Raw genomic sequence first — 22402 nt, forward strand, 5'->3', positions numbered from 1 at the left:
TGGAGCCTCTACGTTATGGATGCCATTCCGAGTCCTCAAAGTCACGGCTCCCAGGTCATAGTTGTTGCTATTGTATGAGCTGAGCTCTATATCTTATTGTATCATTTGTAATGAGTCTTTGCATGTTTGGGGAAGTAAAATTAAGTAAATCTTCTGTTTGCTGTGTTACTTGTTCACTTATCACTTCTGCTCCCGTCCAGCTTACTTATGACAATGGCTGCCGCCTGCCTCTGTTGCCCACCTTTCTACATCTACATCTACATCCACACTCCGCAAGCCACCTGACGGTGTGTGGCGGAGGGTACCTTCAGTACCTCTATCGGTTCTCCCTTCTATTCCAGTCTCGTATTGTTCGTGGAAAGAAGGATTGTCGGTATGCCTCTGTGTGGGCTCTAATCTCTCTGATTTTATCCTCATGGTCTTTTCGCGAGATATACGTAGGAGGGAGCAACATACTGCTTGACTCTTCGGTGAAGGTATGTTCTTGAAACTTTGACAAAAGCCCTTACCGAGCTACTGAGCCTCTCTCCTGCAGAGTCTTCCACTGGAGTTTATCTATCATCTCCGTAACGCTTTCGCGATTACTAAATGATCCTGTAACGAAGCGCGCTGCTCTCCGTTGGATCTTCTCTATGTCTTGTATCAACCCTATCTGGTACGGATCCCACACTGCTGAGCAGTATTCAAGCACTTCCTTGCCACTTTGGATGAAGGCATATAGAACACCATAGAATCCAAGTATTTATAAGGAAACCCACTCTTCTTCGTCACAAGGTGAAACTTCGATCATCTGGAACTGTGGCTCTGGTGATTTGCATATCCTCAAAATGCATTGTCTCAGTATGTATCTAAAGACACACAAGCATTAAGTGAAGCGAATCCATGAAGGAAAGCATTATTCTTGGCATGATTCTCTTTGAAAATGAGAAGTACCTTTCAGCAGTGCTAGGAATGACACAGACCTTATCAGCTTTCAACGAGAAGTCACCCAAGTACTGAACCAGAAAGTGATTATCATACCCAATCAAATGGTGTAAAAAGATGGGTATTTGCCATGGCAGCTGGTACTTCCAAATGCATGTGTTGTGAGGTGCTTCAATAAATTTCCCTGTTAGAGATTCCTCATCTCTATCAAACAGCTGCCCACAAATACATCAATCAAATGCAATCTCATACAACAGATCATTCTACTCTGAGTTGGTCATCGGGACGTTGTCAGTATGTGCATAGTCAGCTTCCCACACAAGTTATTAGAAGTCAGCGAGCAACCATCTCTCGCAGGATTTTCCCCAACATAGATTTGAGTTTGTTGAGACTAGAGTCATACATGCATGCAATGTATTATGCAGCTGCATACGGTACAAGCCATTCTATGAAGATATTATGGAAGGTAGGGGGATCGCCTTCAGAATGTGTCACAGGAACTATGAGGCACTCGAGAACGGTGTACATAACTAAGGAACATCGCTTTTGGTGGTGGTCGTACTTACGTTTTAAGAACTTTTTCTCTTCGGTAGGTTTTTCCACATGTACCAGTTCATGGATTGAGCAGTCAATGAAGTGTCTTTCAAGACACACCCTCTTGGTGAATGAATTGAGACATCTATTTCAGAAATTTCGTGTACCACAATGTTTGGACATGTGGGCAGAAACAAGCGTGGCATGTGTTTTATCCAAAATGCACTCAATGATTACAGACGTGTAAACTTGATGAAGTAGCGGGGTCCCATTGCTTTAGGCTTCACGTAATTGTTGTTAAAGAGCTGCTCATGGTCGTGTTCATTGTCTGGGTTATTATCTCCAAGCGTGCACACATGAATCGCATAACTGAAATTCTGCATCTCAAATTTTGGAATGTCCTACAGATTTACAGAAAATGCTGAGGACACTACGAGGGCGGGGGACATTAGATGTTTTGTATGTATTCGAATGATATACATGACTAGGGCAATTTCTATTGCTGACCATTGAGCAACATACATCCTCTTTGGCAGTATTCCAGACATAAAAGCACGCATGTTTAGCAGCGACATCTTCTGGAAGAGAGTTATAACTGGACCTCTAATACTCGGATCACAGCCATGTGAGTAAAAGTCAAGGTGGAGTACGTTCCTGAGTGCCTCACCAGATCCTCTTCCTTGAGAAAAAAGGCCCATCATAAAACTCTTAATAGAAGTTCTGAACTACTCTGCGACCAACTCACCTCATGATACCATGACAGTTCACCTCCATATTTTGACGACGCTGCTCTCCTCAAAACTATTTAATGATTCAGGGAGTGCGTCAGCTTACAGTACAGAACTGCCTTGCACTTAGTGGCGGGATACTGTCGACGTATCCAGGGAGCTCCCTTTCCAAAACTAGTTCACGAGCATGAAGGAAAGTGGCAGGATCTCGGTAGCTCACATTCAGATTGTCAGTCTGAGCAGATGAGATAATTTCCGAAATGCACTAGTGATCACTGAGTAGTGCAGTACTACAGAAGTACTTACTCTCTAATCCTCAATAGCACAGATGTGAGTACTGCGGCTACAAGACGGGACTCGGTATCACGGCGATCTCTGGTGGTGATGCTTGCGAGATGGGCGAGGTCGCTGAGAGCACTTTCAAGATAATGGCAAACAGGCTGGAACTGAGCTGCTGTGCCACAGGCAGGTCTGAAACTTTGATGGCCAGAGCTGCACCACAGATGTCATTAGGCCGGCCGAAGTGGCCGAGCGGTTAAAGGCGCTACAGTCTGGAACCGCACGACCGCTACGGTCGCAGGTTCGAATCCTGCCTCAGGCATGGATGTGTGTGATGTCCTTAGGTTAGTTAGGTTTAAGTAGTTCTAAGTTCTAGGGGACTTATGACCACAGCAGTTGAGTCCCATAGTGCTCAGAGCCATTTGAACCATGTCAATAGGCCTGGAATGCCTCTGCCTCGTGGTCAGTCATCAATGGGGCAGCCTGCTGCTGCAATGACCAGCTGCTACTGACGCTGCTGCTCTTGCTGGTGCCGTGGGTACATCGTGGGCGGCTGTGGAGCATGCTGGATCATCATTGGTCGACCAGTTGCTGTTTGACACACATGTCCACCACATATCACATACAAAGACAGAAGGTGGAACAAATGTTAATTATCATACATAATTTCAAAAAACAGAGTATATAGTGGTCTATCCTGTTTCTACGTACATTCAAAATTAGCAGTGTCTCTCAACCAGCCAGGCTGCATCATGGATGGCGGAGAACTGCTGGTGGGCAGGGCTGCTGCACAGCCAGACGGAGCTGCACCATCGTCAGTGGCGCTGCTGCTGCTACATGTGCAAGTCTACCACCCAGCACCTCCTCCATATAATCTGCACAAAGAGGAGGAGGAAAAATATATAGGATCATGCATAATTTTTATAAAAGGAAGATATATGTTGATGTCTATAGTGTTTCTAATAACGTTCAGAGTTAAGTGCCTCTAAATGAGTCAAAGGGAATTTATTAGTCGCTACCTCCAACAAAAGTTGGTCAACCTGGACACATGCATCAAGTGCACGAGCAAACAGAGAATAGAACACATAACATTAGTAATGAATGCATACAGTTGTGTTTGTTGATGGAAGAAGAGTGAGGACAACTACTTCATATATTCTCTATTTGATGGCCAACATCATGCTCCATGAACAAATGTTGAAGAAAAGGGTCAAGAAATTCACCTGGTACTCATTGATAAGTGCACCTACAAGCAGACAAGGACACATACCATTAGCAGCACTAGAACGCAATTTTTTGTGTTGGGTGGTAGGAGAACTACTGCTCATACCTGTGGTATTCGACGTTTGGTGTTGTACGCCATGGGGTGGGCTCAGAAGGTATCTCCTGCCTAGTGTTCTCATCAGTAACGAGAATGGTACACTGAGTTGGAGTGAAGCAAGTTATTACTGGACTCAGCTATGGCACTGGATACATCCCCAATTCCTTGATCTGACTGAAGATTTCTGCAAAAGACAGAAATAAAAAGGGCATTGTTAGACATCTGTGCACACCCACCTATGGAGAGTGAGAGAGGGAAGAGAAACTCGTAGTCACTTTCACATGAATCAGAATTTAATCAGAAGCCTTCCTCAGGAGTGCAAAGCTGCCTAACTAGATCCTGAACTGCACTGGCGCTCAATATAGGCGACAGGATGCTCAGAACTGAAATGGGTGGACGAGAAGGAAACTTGCCATCTGATAGGAAGTTATAAAAGAAGGAAACCCACACATACACAGAGAAGAGAGCTGAAATTACTTCTGTATACCTATGTTGAAAGCAGCAACACAGCGCTTCATAATGCTGAAAGGGTCTAGGGTTGAAGAAGAACGGTTGTAACAGCAGTGGGAAAGAATGAAAGGACAGTAACTGTTGAGAAGCACTAACCAGTTTGCTCAATACATAATGAGGGAGAGGAATGGTGGGATAGCAAGTTGAGAACCACCAGTGAGTAGCTCTGAGGAGATGACACCTGCCAAGTAGGTGAGTGCCACCCATTCCAGGAACACATCACTGCCTGGTCGAATCGACTCCAGTATTCATAGGTATGGGTGACTCAGAACTTGTCTGCAGTATCCCATGATCAACAGAATAGTTTATTTTCCCACCACATTGTGGCAGCACTATCAAGCTTGTGTCGTGGGCATGGCCTCCACACAGCACTGGTGGTTGTATGTTTCAGTGTGGGTGCACAGTATAACGCACTATGTGAGCTACCAAGCACCTCCAGAGGTTGTAGAAGCAAGGAGCAGTGATCACAACCTGGCAACAGCATAGCGGCCACCACTAGGTGGAGAGTCTTATACATGCAAGCAGGTAACATAAGTTAGTTCCGACTTGTTCTGGGCCCTGGCCAAGAGCTGGCTACTACCTGATGAGTACTGCCCACACACTACCATGATACTGCTGGTGGCCACCGTGATCCTGGCAGCCAGTCGCGTGACAGTGCCCTCACCCACCTGAGGCGCTGAATGCTTACATACAACATAGCTATGATGCCTAGGAAGAACGTACGTTTTCCAGAAGAGGTGTGTACCTCAGTTCATTTATTAGATGATTGGCCACTTACCTTGTACAGAAAGGCTCATGTGGGTCCTTGGATGCAGGCAGCTGTCATTAATCGCTCGACTGGCAGTTTATAGAGAATGCCACCACCACCTCCACTGATTACCTCACTAGCACTCATGGAAAGCTACTGCGTTATCTGAGGTTTGCACACTCTGTTGTACCGCAGTTTCGAGCGTTCACTCAGCTAATTAGTAATTATTAAAACCCAAGACATTTCACTAACATGCTGTTACATCTATCCTTATGACAGATTCTACGAGAAACACATTTAACCCGGATCTTGTTGTGCCATTCCTCTGTGTAAAAACTTCCTGCAATTTCTTCACCAGCGCCGTTCTTTAAGGTGTGTGTTCTAACATTTGTTCCCTGTGCTCTGGACACTGTAAAGGTCTCCATTGAGCAGCTAGGAAAGTAAGACTTCTGAGACAAAATTTTGTATTTTGAAATAAGCACTAAATCACCTACTATGACTTTCTGACTGCGTGGATCCACCATCTTAATCCTCTTGTATGCTATATTCAGAAGTCCATTATCACGTGCATGGACAGCTGTCTTCAGTTGGATTATACACTCCAATAATTTGTTGGAGAATGTCTCGACATGTGTGCAAGCCATCCACATATGGTTCTTAATGGTTAACTCCTGCCAAACAGCCCATAAAGACCCAATAATACCGACCGGCCACCGTGTCATCCTTAGCCCACATGCGTCACTGGATGTGGATACAGATGGGCATGTGGTCAGCACACCAGTCTCCCAGCCGTTATGTTCTCAGACCGGAGCAACTACTTCTCAGTCAAGTGGCTCCTCAGTCAAGTAGCTGCTCAGCAGACCAGATGGTCACCCATCCAAGAGATAGCCCAACCTGACAGCGCTTTACTTCGTTGATCTTACGGGAACTGCAATTGCCAATGAGGCAAGGCCCTTGTTTCTGCTCATACGCTCTCCAATACTCGCTTTCATGTGCGAGAATGTTGAATAGTGGTTTATCCCTTATCGCTCCATTACCAGCTTATTGTAATATTCACCTGTGTGATCATTCTGCAGTTTGTCTGGACACCAATTCCTACAGTTCTGAAGCAATTATTCGAACGCCTGCACCATGTTACTCCCTGTCTTTGCCTTCAGAAGAGCTGCCCAGGAAAACTTGGAACACATATCTGTGATCATTAAGATATACACTCCTGGAAATTGAAATAAGAACACCGTGAATTCATTGTCCCAGGAAGGGGAAACTTTATTGACACATTCCTGGGGTCAGATACATCACATGATCACACTGACAGAACCACAGGCACATAGACACAGGCAACAGAGCATGCACAATGTCGGCACTTGTACAGTGTATATCCACCTTTCGCAGCAATGCAGGCTGCTATTCTCCCATGGAGACGATCGTAGAGATGCTGGATGTAGTCCTGTGGAACGGCTTGCCATGCCATTTCCACCTGGCGCCTCAGTTGGACCAGCGTTCGTGCTGGACGTGCAGACCGCGTGAGACGACGCTTCATCCAGTCCCAAACATGCTCAATGGGGGACAGATCCGGAGATCTTGCTGGCCAGGGTAGTTGACTTACACCTTCTAGAGCACGTTGGGTGGCACGGGATACATGCGGACGTGCATTGTCCTGTTGGAACAGCAAGTTCCCTTGCCGGTCTAGGAATGGTAGAACGATGGGTTCGATGACGGTTTGGATGTACCGTGCACTATTCAGTGTCCCCTCGACGATCACCAGTGGTGTACGGCCAGTGTAGGAGATTGCTCCCCACACCATGATGCCGGGTGTTGGTCCTGTGCGCCTCGGTCGTATGCAGTCCTGATTGTGGCGCTCACCTGCACGGCGCCAAACACGCATACGACCATCATTGGCACCAAGGCAGAAGTGACTCTCATCGCTGAAGACGACACGTCTCCATTCGTCCCTCCATTCACGCCTGTCGCGACACCACTGGAGGCGGGCTGCACGATGTTGGGGCGTGAGCGGAAGACGGCCTAACGGTGTGCGGGACCGTAGCCCAGCTTCATGGAGACGGTTGCGAATGGTCCTCGCCGATACCCCAGGAGCAACCGTGTCCCTAATTTGCTGGGAAGTGGCGGTGCGGTCCCCTACGACACTGCGTAGGATCCTACGGTCTTGGTGTGCATCCGTGCGTCGCTGCGGTACGGTCCCAGGTCGACGGGCACGTGCACCTTCCGCCGACCACTGGCGACAACATCGATGTACTGTGGAGACTTCACGCCCCACGTGTTGAGCAATTCGGCGGTACGTCCACCCGGCCTCCTGCATGCCCACTATACACCCTCGCTCAAAGTCCGTCAACTGCACATACGGTTCACGTCGACGCTGTCGCGGCATGCTACCAGTGTTAAAGACTGCGATGGAGCTCCGTATGCCACGGCAAACTGGCTGACACTGACGGCGGCGGTGCACAAATGCTGCGCAGCTAGCGCCATTCGACGGCCAACACCGCGGTTCGTGGTGTGTCCGCTGTGCCGTGCGTGTGATCATTGCTTGTACAGCCCTCTCGCAGTGTCCGGAGCAAGTATGGTGGGTCTGACACACCGGTGTCAATGTGTTCTTTTTTCCATTTCCAGGAGTGTATTTCAACCTGCATTCATTCATGAGTTTGCTGTTGGATCCACGAGATCGGCCTGTCATAGATTATCCAAATTATGTATTATAGCTCTTCTGCCCTGAAAGATTCTGTGATAGCACTCGTGGTTTACGGATCACTGTCTCCACTATTATTGTTCAGCAATTAGACTTTGTCGTAGCTCTGAGATGATTGATATTCCATTCGTGTGCACTGTATTCACTGCTGCTGATGCCATCAGTAGTCGGAGCCGATACATGTTTTCGTTAGGCGCATTGTAATACATATACTCCAGAGGTAATGTTTCAGCATTTTATGCTGAATGTCAAAGGAATGCTGCTTAACATTGGTCTAATAATGTTAATGTATATCCTACTGTTTCTGATTTTTAATGGTCTTTTTTGGGGTATTCCATTTTGTACGGTAGGCATACGTAATATGTCAGCAATATTTTTCTTTCAGCAAATACTTTTAACGGTTTGATGGTTTTAGGTCCACTAAACCAGATGTCCATTCACACACCCTTGTCTTTAAGGTGTTCTTCGTTAAGCTTATATGTAGCTTTCCCTAAATACAGGGATGATTTCGACTGCCCACTCCTTCTTCCTCTTCCTCTTCTTCTTCTTCTTCTTCTTCTTCTTCTTCTACTTCTCTTTCTTCTTCTACTACTACCACCACCAAGAACTGTTAAATACTTCCGGTTACGGGTCTAAACGTTTCAGAGAGACACTTTTCACTATCCAGCTATCCCCAGAGACGCAATTTATGGCAAGTAGCTTTCAACACCTATAGGACCATGTGTTTTGTTGGTATCCTGCTGGCTACTGATCAAACTTCGAGACGGAATGCAACTTACTTACTGTGGGGTTCCGCCATTGAACTCAACTGTTGTAGCTGCTGCCTTGATAATGCCCTCCAATACCGCTAACCTTTTGCTGACTGTTTGCTCACTTGAGTGGAGTCTGTCATTGGGCTGGGATTCCCCTTTCAGAGCTGCTGCCTTGACGCATTTATCCTAATCTGACACTGAAGGTCTCGATTTTTCTGTTGATGAGCCCACTGCAGCCATGCAAACTTTAACATAGCTTACAGTATACCGACACGATTACAGCTTGGTACACTAGCTTTTATACAGAATCTCGTCGAAGTTTCGTCTATATCGCCACTCATTCAGTGTCTTCATTTTATCAATAATCAGAAAATCATATTGCGAGTTATCTCATCAATCCCAACATTTCAGCAAGTGACATGTCGGTTCCTTCATGAGTTTGGTAAACGTACTTGAAATTCAGATTGTCCTACCTGAAAGGTTTGCAGTATCCCGGATCAAATGTTTTTGGACCCATGAGTATGTCTGGCTGAAACTGAGTATATCAACTAGCGTCTATGAGCAAAGAATAAATATTTTCTGATTTCATTCTGATTTCTCACTGCAATATGGTCAAATTTGAACACACTATTTGACTTCACTTTTTCAGGGGGTGGACTATTGACTCTTTCGCTGAACGTTTGGTACATAGATTCCACCTTAAGCGATTCAACTGGTCATAGGTAGGCCACACCAAATGTTTTCTGAACCATAACCAGAGCCTTTCTGATGATCAGGGCCACTGAGCATTTCCTGTGCATGCAAAGGGATAAACCAGGATTCACAACCCCCAAACAGGGTACACGCTGCTGTTGACGATGCAGACATGGGAAATCAATGTAATCCGGCGGCGTAGACGTCATCGATGGTAGCTATTGGTTGAAAGCTGATGGAGTGAGTACCTCCTGTGGTCACTCAACAGCAAGCAGCTTCGTTTCAGAGGCGCAACAGTCGTACTGGCCAAAGTGCCACCCAATGTGACATGCAGCAGATGTGTGTGTGGGTGTTCTGAAACTTTGTGACGACTCTGAGTTGGTACACCAACACGTTACCTGTAGACGTTATTATACTTCCAGTATTCAGAAGTGTTGGTCAGAGAAGCACTTAATAAATTAAATAGAATCTGTGTTGGTGTTCCTAACCATCAACTTCACCACCGCCTCAGGCTTCACACACTAATGCACGGTAGGAGTCCATCTGCTTATCATAACATCAATGTCTCGTATAACGTTCGATTATCATATCCTTCACTTCGTGTCAATGATAAATTCATAGCCCAATTTTTCTACATGATGTGTCCGCCTCAATAGCTGAGGAGTCAGCGCGTCAGAATGACATGCTAAGGGGCCTGGGTTCGATTCCTGGCTTCGTCAGAGATTTCCTCCACTGAAGGACTGGGTATTGTGTTGTTTTTATCATCAATATCATCATCTGATCCCCATCGACGCTCAAGTCGCCGAAGTGGCGTCAGCTAAGAAGACTTACACCAGGCGACTGATCCACACAATGGGAGGCCCTAGCCACACGACATTTCACTACACTAAGTAATGAAAACACACACACACACACACACACACATACACACTTTTTTCGGTGGTTATACTTCACATCCCAGACATTAGCGTCTATCTCCACTGCCAAAATTCACAGATTGCTTTAAGGATTTCTTATGTGCAATCGTTGTTTCATGTGTCCTTACTGAAATGTGCTTTGATAGTTGTATTGCATAACCTCTTTCTCGTTAATTTCTACCATATTGACTCCTTCCTTCTCCAGGAAATCCCTCAATCACAGTCTGATAGTGAATACAATAATGAAACAGAATTTTTAATTTCAGCAGAGTGACACCCTCTTGTCAGTTACCAGGCATACACAGTCTCATCTTACCTTACTGAAGTTCTTCAAATACTCATTCGACTTTACAGTCATTTGATGCTCAATGTTCACCTGCTTAGTGAGAGTTCTCGTTGGGCAGCGTAAATTAAAGCTGTTTCTTTCTTTTTCATAAGAATAGCTTCATACAAGAAGTTCTCTGCCTTGTTTAACATCCGTGTCTCTAACAGCCAGGTGTCTAACGCAGAACCGACATAGACCATCTGATGATCACAATATCACATTAACATTATCATGGGAAGGAAAGTAGCTACTCACCACATAGAAGCGATGCTGAGTCACAGATACGCACTACAGAAACACTCTCAAAATTAAGGCTTTTGGCCATTGGCTTTCGTCAACAATAGATACACATACGCATACACACACAGTCACGCAAACGCAACTCACAAACACGACCGCAGTCTCACGCATCTGAGGCCACACTGGGAGCAGCAGCACCAGTGCATGATGGGAGTGGCGACTGGGTGGGGGAAAGGAGGAGGCCACGGGCAGGGAGACTGCCTGAGGCTGCAGTCGTGTTTGTGAGTTGTGTTTGCATGATTGTGCGTGTATCCGTACGTGTGTCTATTGTTGACGAAAGCCAATGGCCGAAAGCTTTAATTGTGAGAGCCTTTTTGTAGTGCGTATCTGTGACTCAGTATCTCTGCTATATGGTGAGTAGCTACTTTCCTTCTCACGAAAGTGTTACATTCCATCCTAGATTTTCCATTGTTTGATAGTATCACATGAATGATATTTAAAGGCTACAGCCATTGTAATAATACTCATGTCGTAGATATGCATTCAAACTTAGCTGCCCAGTAGTTGCTATATCAGTGCAGCATAAGTATAGGCCTTTGCGTATACCGTGGTTTATTTCCTACATACTGTTGTCTGATACGCTAAGCTGGTGATATGGGAAATTCAGGAGGAAAAATGTGTGAATTGATTACCTCAATGGTGCCCAACTGCTTAGCTCAGTGGTACCTTGCATGCCTCCAATGCAGTGGGCCCAGGTTTAACTCCCGGCACGGATGGACATTTTCCCCACTCGTGGATTGGATGTTGTGTTGTCCAAATCATCATCTTCATCACCAGCACCCAAGTCGCCCAATGTGGCGTCGACTGAAATAAGACTTGCACTCGGCCGCTGAACTTCCCCAGATGGGGCCTCCCAGCCAACAATGCCATATGATCATTTTCTTGTACTTCAGTGGCAAGTAATTCATCTTAGTAGAGCGACTGCTGTCGTTGGCACCGTGTGTTGTATTATTTGTGTTTGCACAAGCCCTCAGCAGCACTGTCTATGGCCGGCTGCTACCTATCCTCCATGTCAAAACTCCTTCACACACTGCTTGTCTCTGTACAGTGTTCCAGCCACCCCAGAGAGCACACTGGCAGCCAGCACTCTGCCGCACAGCGACTACGGCGACCACAGCAGGACTCCTGTCGCAACGGCGCCGACGACAACCGCCCACACCACCCCTGCAGCTGGTGACACCACCATCTCTCGCCTACGGTGAGTTCTGTCTCTATACGTGCACGTTTTACACCTTCACAGTGGAACTTGTTCAGTTTCAAGTTTGAGTGTCATACCTTTGATTCCCCATTTTCTCGTGATTCAGCATATGGGTTATGACCAGTCATGAACATGGATACTTCATTAGACTCAGTGAAATGTGGGTGTTGAAATTTCCTGTCAGATTAAAACTGTGTGCCAGGTCGAGACTCGAACTCAGAAACTTTGTCTGCCGCGCAGGATTAGCTGTGTGGTCTAAGGCACTGCAGTCACGGACTATGCGGCTGGTCCCAGTGGAGGTTCGAGTCCTCCCTCGTGCATGGGTGTGTGTTTGTCCATAGCTTAATTTAAGGTTAAGTAGTTTGTAAGCTTAGGACTGATGACTTTAGTAGTTAAGTTCAAAAAATGGTTCAAATGGCTCTGAGCACTATGGGACTCAACTGCTGTGGTCATAAGTCCCCTAGAACTTAGAACTACTTAAACCTAACTAACCTAAGGACATCACACACATCCATGCCCGAGGCAGGATTCGAACCTGCGACTGTAGCGGTCGTGCGGTTCCAGACTGTAGCGCCTTTAACCGCTCGGCCACTGCGGTCGGCAGTAGTTAAGTCCCATAAGATTTGACACATTAAAAAAAAAGCTTTGTGTTTTGGTGACAAGAGCTCTATGGTCTCAGCTACCTGAGCACGACTCACATAGCTTTACTTCCGCCAGTACCTCGTCTCCTGCCTTCCAAACTTCACAGACGCTCTCCAGCACAGCTTACCAGCTACCACTCCTGGAAGAAAGGATATTGCAGAGACATGGCTTAGCCACAGCCTGGGTGGATTGCGAGCTGATATGAAACATCCAGGTAGATTAAAACTGTATTCATTCAGCGATGCTACCTCCTTGTGGTCTGACATGGTCGATTTGATCCATGATGACTGCAATGCCTGCCCTGACGCCCCCATGCAGTTCAACACAGGACCCCATCGCATTCTAATGGCCCAAAAGCGGGGTACTGTAGGATTCGAGCAGCCAGGCAAGTGAAGACTCGCAATAAAGCTTCTTTAAAACCCCTCAGTTGCGCATAATGCTGATTCACGTGAATACTCGACATCACCATCTCATTCAGAATTCGCTCAACAGAGGGCGCTCTTTACGCCACTTTTCTACCTTATAAGGCCAGGAAACAATGCTAAAAATTGAACAACAGTACTACACACTCCCAGCCATTCTCCCACTCACAGAGAACTGCACTTCCAACTAATTACATACCTGTTGATGATGTGTATGTGTATGAAGTTATATTGAAATCGCACCAAGTCTTCTTGATGCATCACTTTCTCTTTTATTTTATTTGTGATTGTAATTTTCAGCAAGTGTAGTATAATTTTTTCGGGATAAAATTCAGCCATCAGTTGCTAATAAGTTTTATTACGCTTTACCGGTTTCGACAAATCAATTTGTCATCTTCAGAAGCCTACAAAATTAGTGATATTTTAAATCGTTAGACCTTGACTCTACATTTATGTGAAGCATAAAAAGTATATTACAGAAAAATACAACTTCAAAGATTTTGTGGCTACAGCTTTATCGCTTCATATTTATTTTATACGTGACATGTAAGTACTTTCTTGTACTGTTAGTCAGTACTTACACTTATACAAAAAAAATGTCGCATAATTTTTGTACTTACTTTATAGGCCAGTTTTAATGTTTTACTTCTGATGAAGGCACTCTTAGTAGAGCTGAAACTAGGTCAAAAGACTTAATATTTGCGCCCGAGGGGTTTTATTGCTTTAATTTTAGTTTGAAAACGGTTGCTAACCACGCAACCATGTTTAAAACTTTAATATTACAGAAACTTACTTAATGTGTGTTTAGCAGATGTCAATATCTCCCTCATAGAAGCATACTGCCATGGAATGCCTAGAAATGTACATATTATGCATGATTATTTTAAACACATTTTACGCTTCACATAAATGTATAGCCAAGGTCAATGGTATGCATAATTTTGTACGCATCTAAAGATGACAAATTAATTTATCGAAACCTGTACAGCACCACAAAATATATTTGCAGCTAATGACTGAATTTCGTCCTGGAAGTAAGTCAAATTTTTGTCTGGCAATGCCATACGAATTTTGAAATAGGAGCCTGGTAACAATGTACTTACCAGTTTTTTTGTCTCTACCTCCCTCTTTGGATTCATAGAGTGAGCAGAGTTCAGTTTCGACACTCAGTGTCTTACCTTTCCTTCAAAATTGAGTAACTGCTATTTGTTCTTACTTTAAGACAAATTATTGCCTAGTTTGTTTTATATTATGCGAAATCTGTGCGTAATGATTTGAAGAGATCTTGTTTATTTGCTGCCTACTCACTTTGTCATGCAATATTAAAGTACTATGATAAAGACCTAACGCGATATGCAGTTGTCACTTTAAAGTGGCCCAATTAGCCCCAGTTCCCTTGTGTTCTCAGAGCACTCGGATGTTCTTTACCACTTTCTACGCAACCTGTAGTCCCAAAGAAATGACGTCATACACGGTAACGTCTTCTCATAATATATCACTGTTATAATACACTACGGGAAAAAATAGTGCACCACTTAAGAAGTTTCCATTTAGTTCAAGCTTTACTATTGCAACAGTGCATATGGAGTACATGAAATGATTACACTTGATAGCACAGACAGTTCTGTGGTACCAGGTATCGACTACGGTGAAATACCCACATTTGTACATGGTGTAGCCCCCACTGCACCAATGTAGGTGCTGACTCTTGCGTCCAGTCAACTGAACAGATGGCGAATACTGTCCTGGGGTATGTTATGCCACATCAGCTCGACCTGTTCGTGTAGTTCTGTAAGAGTTGTTAGTTGACGAGTCTCATAATTCACTTCGTGTCCCATCATATCGCATACTTGCTCCATAGGAGGTTTGTCCGGGTATTATGCCGGGAGGGAAGTTGCTCCGTGTCTTACAGAGCGTTTCGGCGTAATATGAAGGGCCGGTACATCGGCCAGGAACGTTACGGCAGAGAGGGCTGCGAGGCGGCGTCAGCCAATAGCACGCTGACGGACGTACGGCACTGATACGGGAGCGCCCTCTACACGAGGAGAATACAAGCGCTGCTCCGCTTGGCTGTGGCCTGTGTTGAACTCGAGCCGACCTACAAACGCTACAGCAGTGACGTAAAAACTGTATTCGTTCACTTGTATTACGAATTGTGTGTAATGAAGAGCTTGCTTATGTTCATCTGTCGCCCCTTGCCTGCGCTACGCCAATATCTCGTTAAGTTTTACAATGAACTCCATTAATACGATTTGGTTGCATTATTGTCTAGCGATCCGAGGAAGCAGCTTTCCTAGGCACCCTACGTTAGATGAGTGGGCAGAATACAGAACTGAGCATATTGAGATTTACAGGCAGCATGCTGGTATGCATTGTCCTGTTGGAATAACACATCATATTCCTGATGCAAGAATGGAAAAAGAAAAGGTCTAACAACATTCTGCTAATACTGAGTGCTGAGTAGCGTCCCTTTCAGAAACGACTAAGGTGAACGAGAACTGCAGCTTGTCACAACCTAGACCATAACATCTGGGATAGGACCAGAGTTTCTTGGACGAATTCACTCTACAATGTAGCACTCACAAGATCTATATTGTATACACAAATAACCAACACTTGCATGCAGGTATAATCCACTTTCATCGCTGGAGAACACAATGCGCCATTCCCTGCTCCAAACGACCCTCTGACAGCACCAGTCGAGTCATGTATATGCATGTCGATCGTGTTCACAAATGGAAGATGGGCTAGAGGTGTGCATGGCTGCAGCCCCACTGCTAATAACCAGTTCACAACAGTATATGTTGACACATATGGGCTCACAAGATCTCTTATCTGTAGTGTGGTTCCTGTACGATCCACCACTGCTGCCCATACAATACTACGATCCAGACAGGCGTCTGTGCTGCATGGCCATCCGAGACATGAGTGTGAGAATATTCAGCTGACTACCGATATCTGCATCGAAAGCAATTGATGCCGTACGTCCAACTTATGTGGCAGTTCTCTAAAAGGACAATCCCGCCACTCAAAAGCCTACAATTTGACCCCTTCCAAATTCGCTCAGTTGGCTGTAGGAAGAACAAGTGTGTCTTTGTGACATCATTGTCTGCTTGCTTAAAACGTTTGTACCACTCTGAACCTTCTGGCTGTGAGTATTCATTGTTATAGGGTACACTCAGATGGCACCCTATTAGCTATGGCGCTAAGCTATATATTGCCCGATGACACTGAAACCATTATCAGTACATCCACTATCCACCATTTGGTACATGCCATCACTGGATCAAAACCGACGTCGTCTTTCTAGGTGTCTGGTAGAGTATGTCCTTTTCTGTTTTTATTTTTAGTTTCTTACTACTTTAGATTTATTTTTTTGTTTCCTTTAGATACCAGGCATGGAAAAACACAAAGTGATATGTAGCAACTAAGATCTGACTGTCTGTGTGTCCTACAGACCCATCGATGACACACAAGCTAAAACCATCATCTGATGAAAATAGTGCTACATTCAGTACATATGCTACACTATGTTGTCAAACATATCCAGACACCACCAAAAACATACGTTTGTACTTCCACCTACAACCAGGTGCTCCATATCAGCGACCTCAGTAGTAATTAGACATCGTGAGAGAGGAGAATGGGACGCTCCATGGAAAACACAGACTACACTAGTGTCATACGTCTGTAGCCGGCCGGTGTGGCCATGCGGTCTAGGCGCTTCAGTCTGGAACCGCGTGACCACTCCAGTCGCAGGTTCGAATCCTGCCTCGGGCATGGATCTGTGTGACGTCCTTAGGTTAGTTAGGTTTAAGTAGTTCTAAGTTCTAGGGGACTGATGACCACAGATGTTAAGTCCCATAGTGCTCAGAGCCATTTGAACCATACGTCTGTACGCAAGATTTCCACACTTCTGAACATCTCTAGGTCCACTGTTTCCGATATAATAGTTAAGGTGATTTTGTGGAAATTCTGAAGGGGCGCCATCTTTGACGAAGTGCTGGAAAGGAGCTGTGAAGTCCCTTAAGTCTGATGAAAAATATTTGCACATTATCTTTTTTTTAAGAATGGAGCGGCTCTAAGCGAAATGAGATTCAACTGGTGATCATAGCAATGAATGTTTGAAGCACAAGGGATTTTGCAGCTCCATCCAGTCATACTCGCTGTGTGACAAGTAGCTCATGTTCGTGCACATGTTGGGAGCCAATGCTGCTCTGCATACTCCCAGCCTTACCTTCAACTACTAGGTGGCTTGAGTACGGTGTTGCCAAGAATTGCCTCCGTTCTCCGCACCCCAACCCCCCTCAACCCCTCCGAAACGCCCAGGTCCACTTTTGCAGGCCTAGTGCAGTCCAAGTCGCCATCAGCACTTTTCGTCTCACTCCGCTCTTAAGTCTGATGAAAAATATTCGCCCATTTTATTTTTTAATTCAAAGGAGCTTTAAGTGTAATGAGACTGAACTGCTGATCATAGCAATGAATGTTTAAAGGACAGGTGATTTTTCAGCTTGTGTCTGCTCATCCAGTCGAACTTGCAGTGTGACGAGTAGGTCATGTTCGTCCACATGTTGGGAGCGAATGCTGCTCTGCATACTCCTGGCTTCACCTTCAACTATCAGGTGGCTCCAGTACAGTGTTGCCAAGAATTGCCTCCATACTCCGCAGCCCCCGCTCGACCACTCTGGAATGCCTACGTCCGCGTTTGTAAGCCCAGCACAACCCAAGTCACTGTCAGCATATTTTAGTCCCCCTACACTGTTTTCGGTGCTCAGTGCAAATGTTCTCTGAAAACTCTCTTCAGCGACTAGTTCAACAACCCACAAGCAATGGAAATATTTTAGATGTCGAAACTAAAGTTGGGTGTGATCTTATCGTTAGTATCATTAGGGATATGATACTTGCGATCATTAAGTCATTGCAGCGCCAATGATAACTGAAGTTCATCAAGAAGATATGGAGAGTATTTAACCTGGACAGATCATTAAGTAGTACAATTGTTAGCATCCTACTCAGATAATTAATATACATTATTTAGTTCCGATTGAATGGACATAGAGGAATTTTGAGTAAAGTGTAGACTGACTGTAAATCGTCCAAGGGAGGTGTTGTTCTTGTTGTGGTCTTCAGTCCCAAGACTAGTTTGATGCAGTTTTCCATGCTACTCGATCCTATGCAAGCTTCTTCATCTCTGTGGAACTACTACAACCTATATCCTTCTGAATATGCTTAGTGTATTTATCTCTTGGTCTCCCTCTACCATTTTTACCCTCCACGCTTCCCTCCAGTACTAAGTTGCTGATCCCTTGATGCCTCAGAACATGTTCTAACAATGAACTCTTCTTCTACTCAATTTGTGCCACAAATTACTCTCCTCAGCATTAGTCACATGATGTACACATCTAATCTTCAGCATTCTTCTGTACCACCTAATTTTAAAAGCTACTACTATCTTCTTGTACAAACTATTTATCGTCTATGTTCCACTTCCATACACTCCACACGAAAGACTTCCTGACACTTAAATCTCTACTCGACGTTCACGAATTTTTATTCTTCAGAATCCCTTTCCTTGCCATTGCTGGGTCTACATTTTATATCTTCTCTACTTCGACCATAATTCATTTTGCGCCCCAAATAGCAAAACTCATCTACTACTTTAAGTGTCTCATTTCCTCACCACCCCCTGATTTAATTCGTGTACTTTCCGTTATTCTCGTTTTGCTTTCTTTCATGTTCCTCTTATATCCTCCTTTCAAGACACGGTCCTTTGCTGTGTCTGACGGAATTACAATGTCATCGGCAAACTTCCAAGTTTTTATTTTTTCTCCATGGATTTTAATTTCTATTTCAAATTGTTCTTTTGTTTCCTTTACTGCTTGCTCGATACACAGATTGATTACCGTTGCGGTTCTAGGCACTTCAGTCTGGAACCGCGCGACCGCTACGGTCACAGGTTCGAATCCTGCCTCGGGCATGGATGTGTGTGATGTCCTTAGGTTAGTTATGTTTAAATAGTTCTAAGTTCTAGGGGACTGATGACCTCAGATGTTAAGTCCCATAGTGCTCAGAGCCATTTGAACTATTTTTTGATTACCGTCGGGGATAGGCTACTACCCTGTCTCACTCCCTTACCAACGACTGTTTCCCTTCCATGCCCCTCGACTCTTATAACTACCATTTGGTTTCTGCACAAATCGTAAATGTGCCTATAAATGCATTAAGCATGTAAAAGACCAACCATGGTAGAATAATAAAACTCAGAAAATGCCGAGGGAGGGTATAGTGATCGAAAAAGAGCGCAGAAATGTTCACAACCCAAATTTAGTAGCAATTCATGTGTCTGTCAGAACACTGACGTACGATGCACACAACAAACTCCACAGCCAGGTCTTAGCGAAAGATCTAACACAGTACATGATTTAAGTTGGGACTAAGTGTAATCATTAAATGGGCCGAGGGTTTCAATCGAGTCACTCATTGACAGGTACGATGTGCCAATAAATGAGAGGAAAATGAAAGCCGAAGCTTTAAATTTCGCGTACAGGATATCAACCACACAGGAAGATTATATTGACATATTGTCATTTGAAGGCACTCAGATGCCCGTATGGAGGTCGTAGTAATAGCCACCGCCGTTGTACTGAATCAGCTGAAAGAGTTGAAAACAAGTAAGTCGCCAGGTCTGGATGGAATTTTACAGCGAGTACTTCATTTTATTGTCCCTTTAATTAACTCGCATTTATCGCCAATCGCTCTTCCACATCGAAGTCACGAGCGACTGTAATAAAGCACCGGTGACTCTTGTGTAGAAGAAGGGTAAAAAGAGCCGACCAGTTGTGTTGACCTCGACTGCTAGTTTTCAGCAGAGACGAGTCTACAGTTAGGAGAGCCTCAGGGAAGCGTGATAGGACCGCTTTTGTACTCCTTATACGTAAGTGACCTGACAGCAGCAATCTGCGACTGTGTGTTGATGAGACTGTAGTTATGGGAAAGTCTCATCGCATAATGCCTGCAGGAATATACAAGATGGCTTAGAAAGAATTTTTATTTGATGTGACGAATAGCAGCTAGAAAAGTATGTGTTAATGCAAGAGCACAGTATCAATGGGGATGCTGGCTGAGAAAGGGACAACGATTAAATATCAAGGGACAAATGTGGCGAAGTGATGTGAACTGGGATGAGAAAATACGGACGTTAGTAGAGATGGAGAATGTTTAGACAAGTTCCATGATCTGGGATTATTCCGTAGTTAATTTTCGTTTCTGTCGCTTAGACGTATCCCTTGTTGTTGATCAGCTAGCTGATTTCGTGAGATTTCTCCTGATGAACCTTTTTCACGCAGACACCTGGTGTCCTTTTAATGTTGCAATACGTGCTTCCGCGTCAGTTGCGTGTAACATTGCTGGGAGGAGTCATCTCTGACGATATGACATTTTTGGTGATAATTCTGCAGTAAACACTGCCTCCGGACGACTCATAAGTTATAACGATGTTGATAATGTTTGTGGTCCATTAGTTAAATGCCATTTTGGTCATAGACCTAGCTGATAATTAGATCTCGTGTGACGAGGGCCACCCGTCGGGTAGACCGTTCGCCTGGTGCAAGTCTTTCCATTTGTCGCCACTTTGGCGACTTTCGAGTCGATGGGGATGAAATGATGATGATTAGGACAACAGAACACCCAGTTCTCGAGCGGAAAAAAATCTCCTACCAAGCCGCGAATCGAACCTGGGCCTTTAGGATTGACAGTCAGTCGTGCTGACCACTCAGCTACCAGAGGTAGTCAGCAAGTAATTGATACGCATGAAATGTATTTGCAGTTGCGAATATGGGCAACCATTAGTTGTATGATGGAATGACGACAACGAAAATTTGTAGCAGACCGCGTCTCAAACCCGGATTTCCCCCTTATCGCAAGTGGTTGCCATTATGCTACCTAAGCATGACCCAAAGGTTCACATGTCATCAATCATGTGTCAACAGCCGGCACTCCCACATCCGTTATGTACTGGTTGGTTATAATTAGACTTTCCTTATTCAACACGTTATAATACAGAAACTAATGAACGAATGAGCACCAAACTTGGTTGGACATGGAGCAGAGAAATAACGCAAAATCACCTTTAATTCAAACACTTTTAATGTGCTGCTACGGTACAGCATACTATTACATACCAGTACCATTACATCTGCAAAAGGTGCTCAATATAGTGTCCATCAGTGTCCAGAAGAGTCTGAAAGCACAGTATTGCATTCTGAACAGTAGAACGAAGCATGTTCATAGATATGGTGGCTATCACCTTTGAAATGCTTCGCTTCAGATCAACACAAGTCTGAACGTTCCCCTGGTAAACTCTGTCCTTCAGGTAGCCCCGCAACCAGAAATCATAGGGAGTGAGATCAAGTGATCGTGCCGGCCAAGCACTCGGGAACGATCGCATGATAATTTGACCGTTTCCAAGGGTGTTTCGGAGAAGCAGGCGAACTTCACGAGTGATGTGCGCTAGGGCCCCATCTTGGGTGAAAACTGTTGAGTTCAAAGCATCTCTCTCCTGTAGGGCGGGTATGACGTCCTGGCGAGACATATCGTAGGAATGCTGGCCAGTCACACGGCATGTCTTTGGTCCTTGAGCGCCAGCCTGTTCAAAAAAGGAACGGGCCAATGATGAACAAGGCCATTAAGCTACACCAAACAGTGGCGCGTTCACTGTACAGAGGAACTTCATGCTCAGAGAATGGTTCGAAGCACGTTCCATGTAGTGGACCACTGGATGTTCAACTTTCATGACACAAGACAAAGACTGCCTAACGATTAAGAATTGTGTGCAGCATTGTCTGCCACAGCCACAGTGATTTCATCAACCACCTGTGGTGGTGTCGGCCTCTTCCCAGAGCGACGCCCAGTTCCGCAGCTGATACAAACTTCTTCATCATGCTCTGAACAGCAGGTGGAGAAAGACCCTTCCATAAACTTTTCAGCCAACGATATTCTTCTGAGCTACACATTCACTACAATGTCGTCTCTTTCTAATAGATAGTTGCCTTTAACTCAATCACACAAATTCACATAAATGATGGCCAGTTGTCATTTGTGTAAGGAGTATTCAAACGAAAAGATGCAAAGGGTCGTAAGAACCAAGCCAGATGAAATATGCATCAGCCACTTTGGGAAAACGTGATGATACCTGTAGGGGTGCGAATGTAACCTCATCTCCTCCCCTTAAAAAAATTCAAAGCTGTGCCGTCAACAGGCAAGGTGAAGTTCACAGTGTTTTCGATGTTCGAGGTCAGGTACTCACCGAATCCGTCGAATATGGACAAACCATTAATAGTGACGTGTACTGTGAGACACTACGTGTCCCATGCAACTCCATCCAGAACAGACAGCCTCGGCTGCTGTAGG

The 22402-nt window shown here is 44.8% G+C and overlaps 1 protein-coding gene across 2 annotated transcripts in view; it reads left to right on the forward strand.

The window, feature by feature from the left end:
- The window catches only part of LOC126108562 (GA-binding protein subunit beta-1-like), a 165471-nt gene that overhangs the window by 132742 nt on the left and 10327 nt on the right, over positions 1-22402 (forward strand). For both annotated transcript variants that reach the window (XM_049913848.1, XM_049913847.1), the window contains exon 5: positions 11781-11930. In XM_049913848.1, coding sequence (XP_049769805.1) covers positions 11781-11930 — 150 coding nt within the window. The remainder of the gene's footprint in view (positions 1-11780; positions 11931-22402) is intronic.

Source organism: Schistocerca cancellata, chromosome 11 (assembly GCF_023864275.1).
Source record: "Schistocerca cancellata isolate TAMUIC-IGC-003103 chromosome 11, iqSchCanc2.1, whole genome shotgun sequence".
NCBI lineage: Eukaryota > Metazoa > Arthropoda > Insecta > Orthoptera > Acrididae > Schistocerca > Schistocerca cancellata.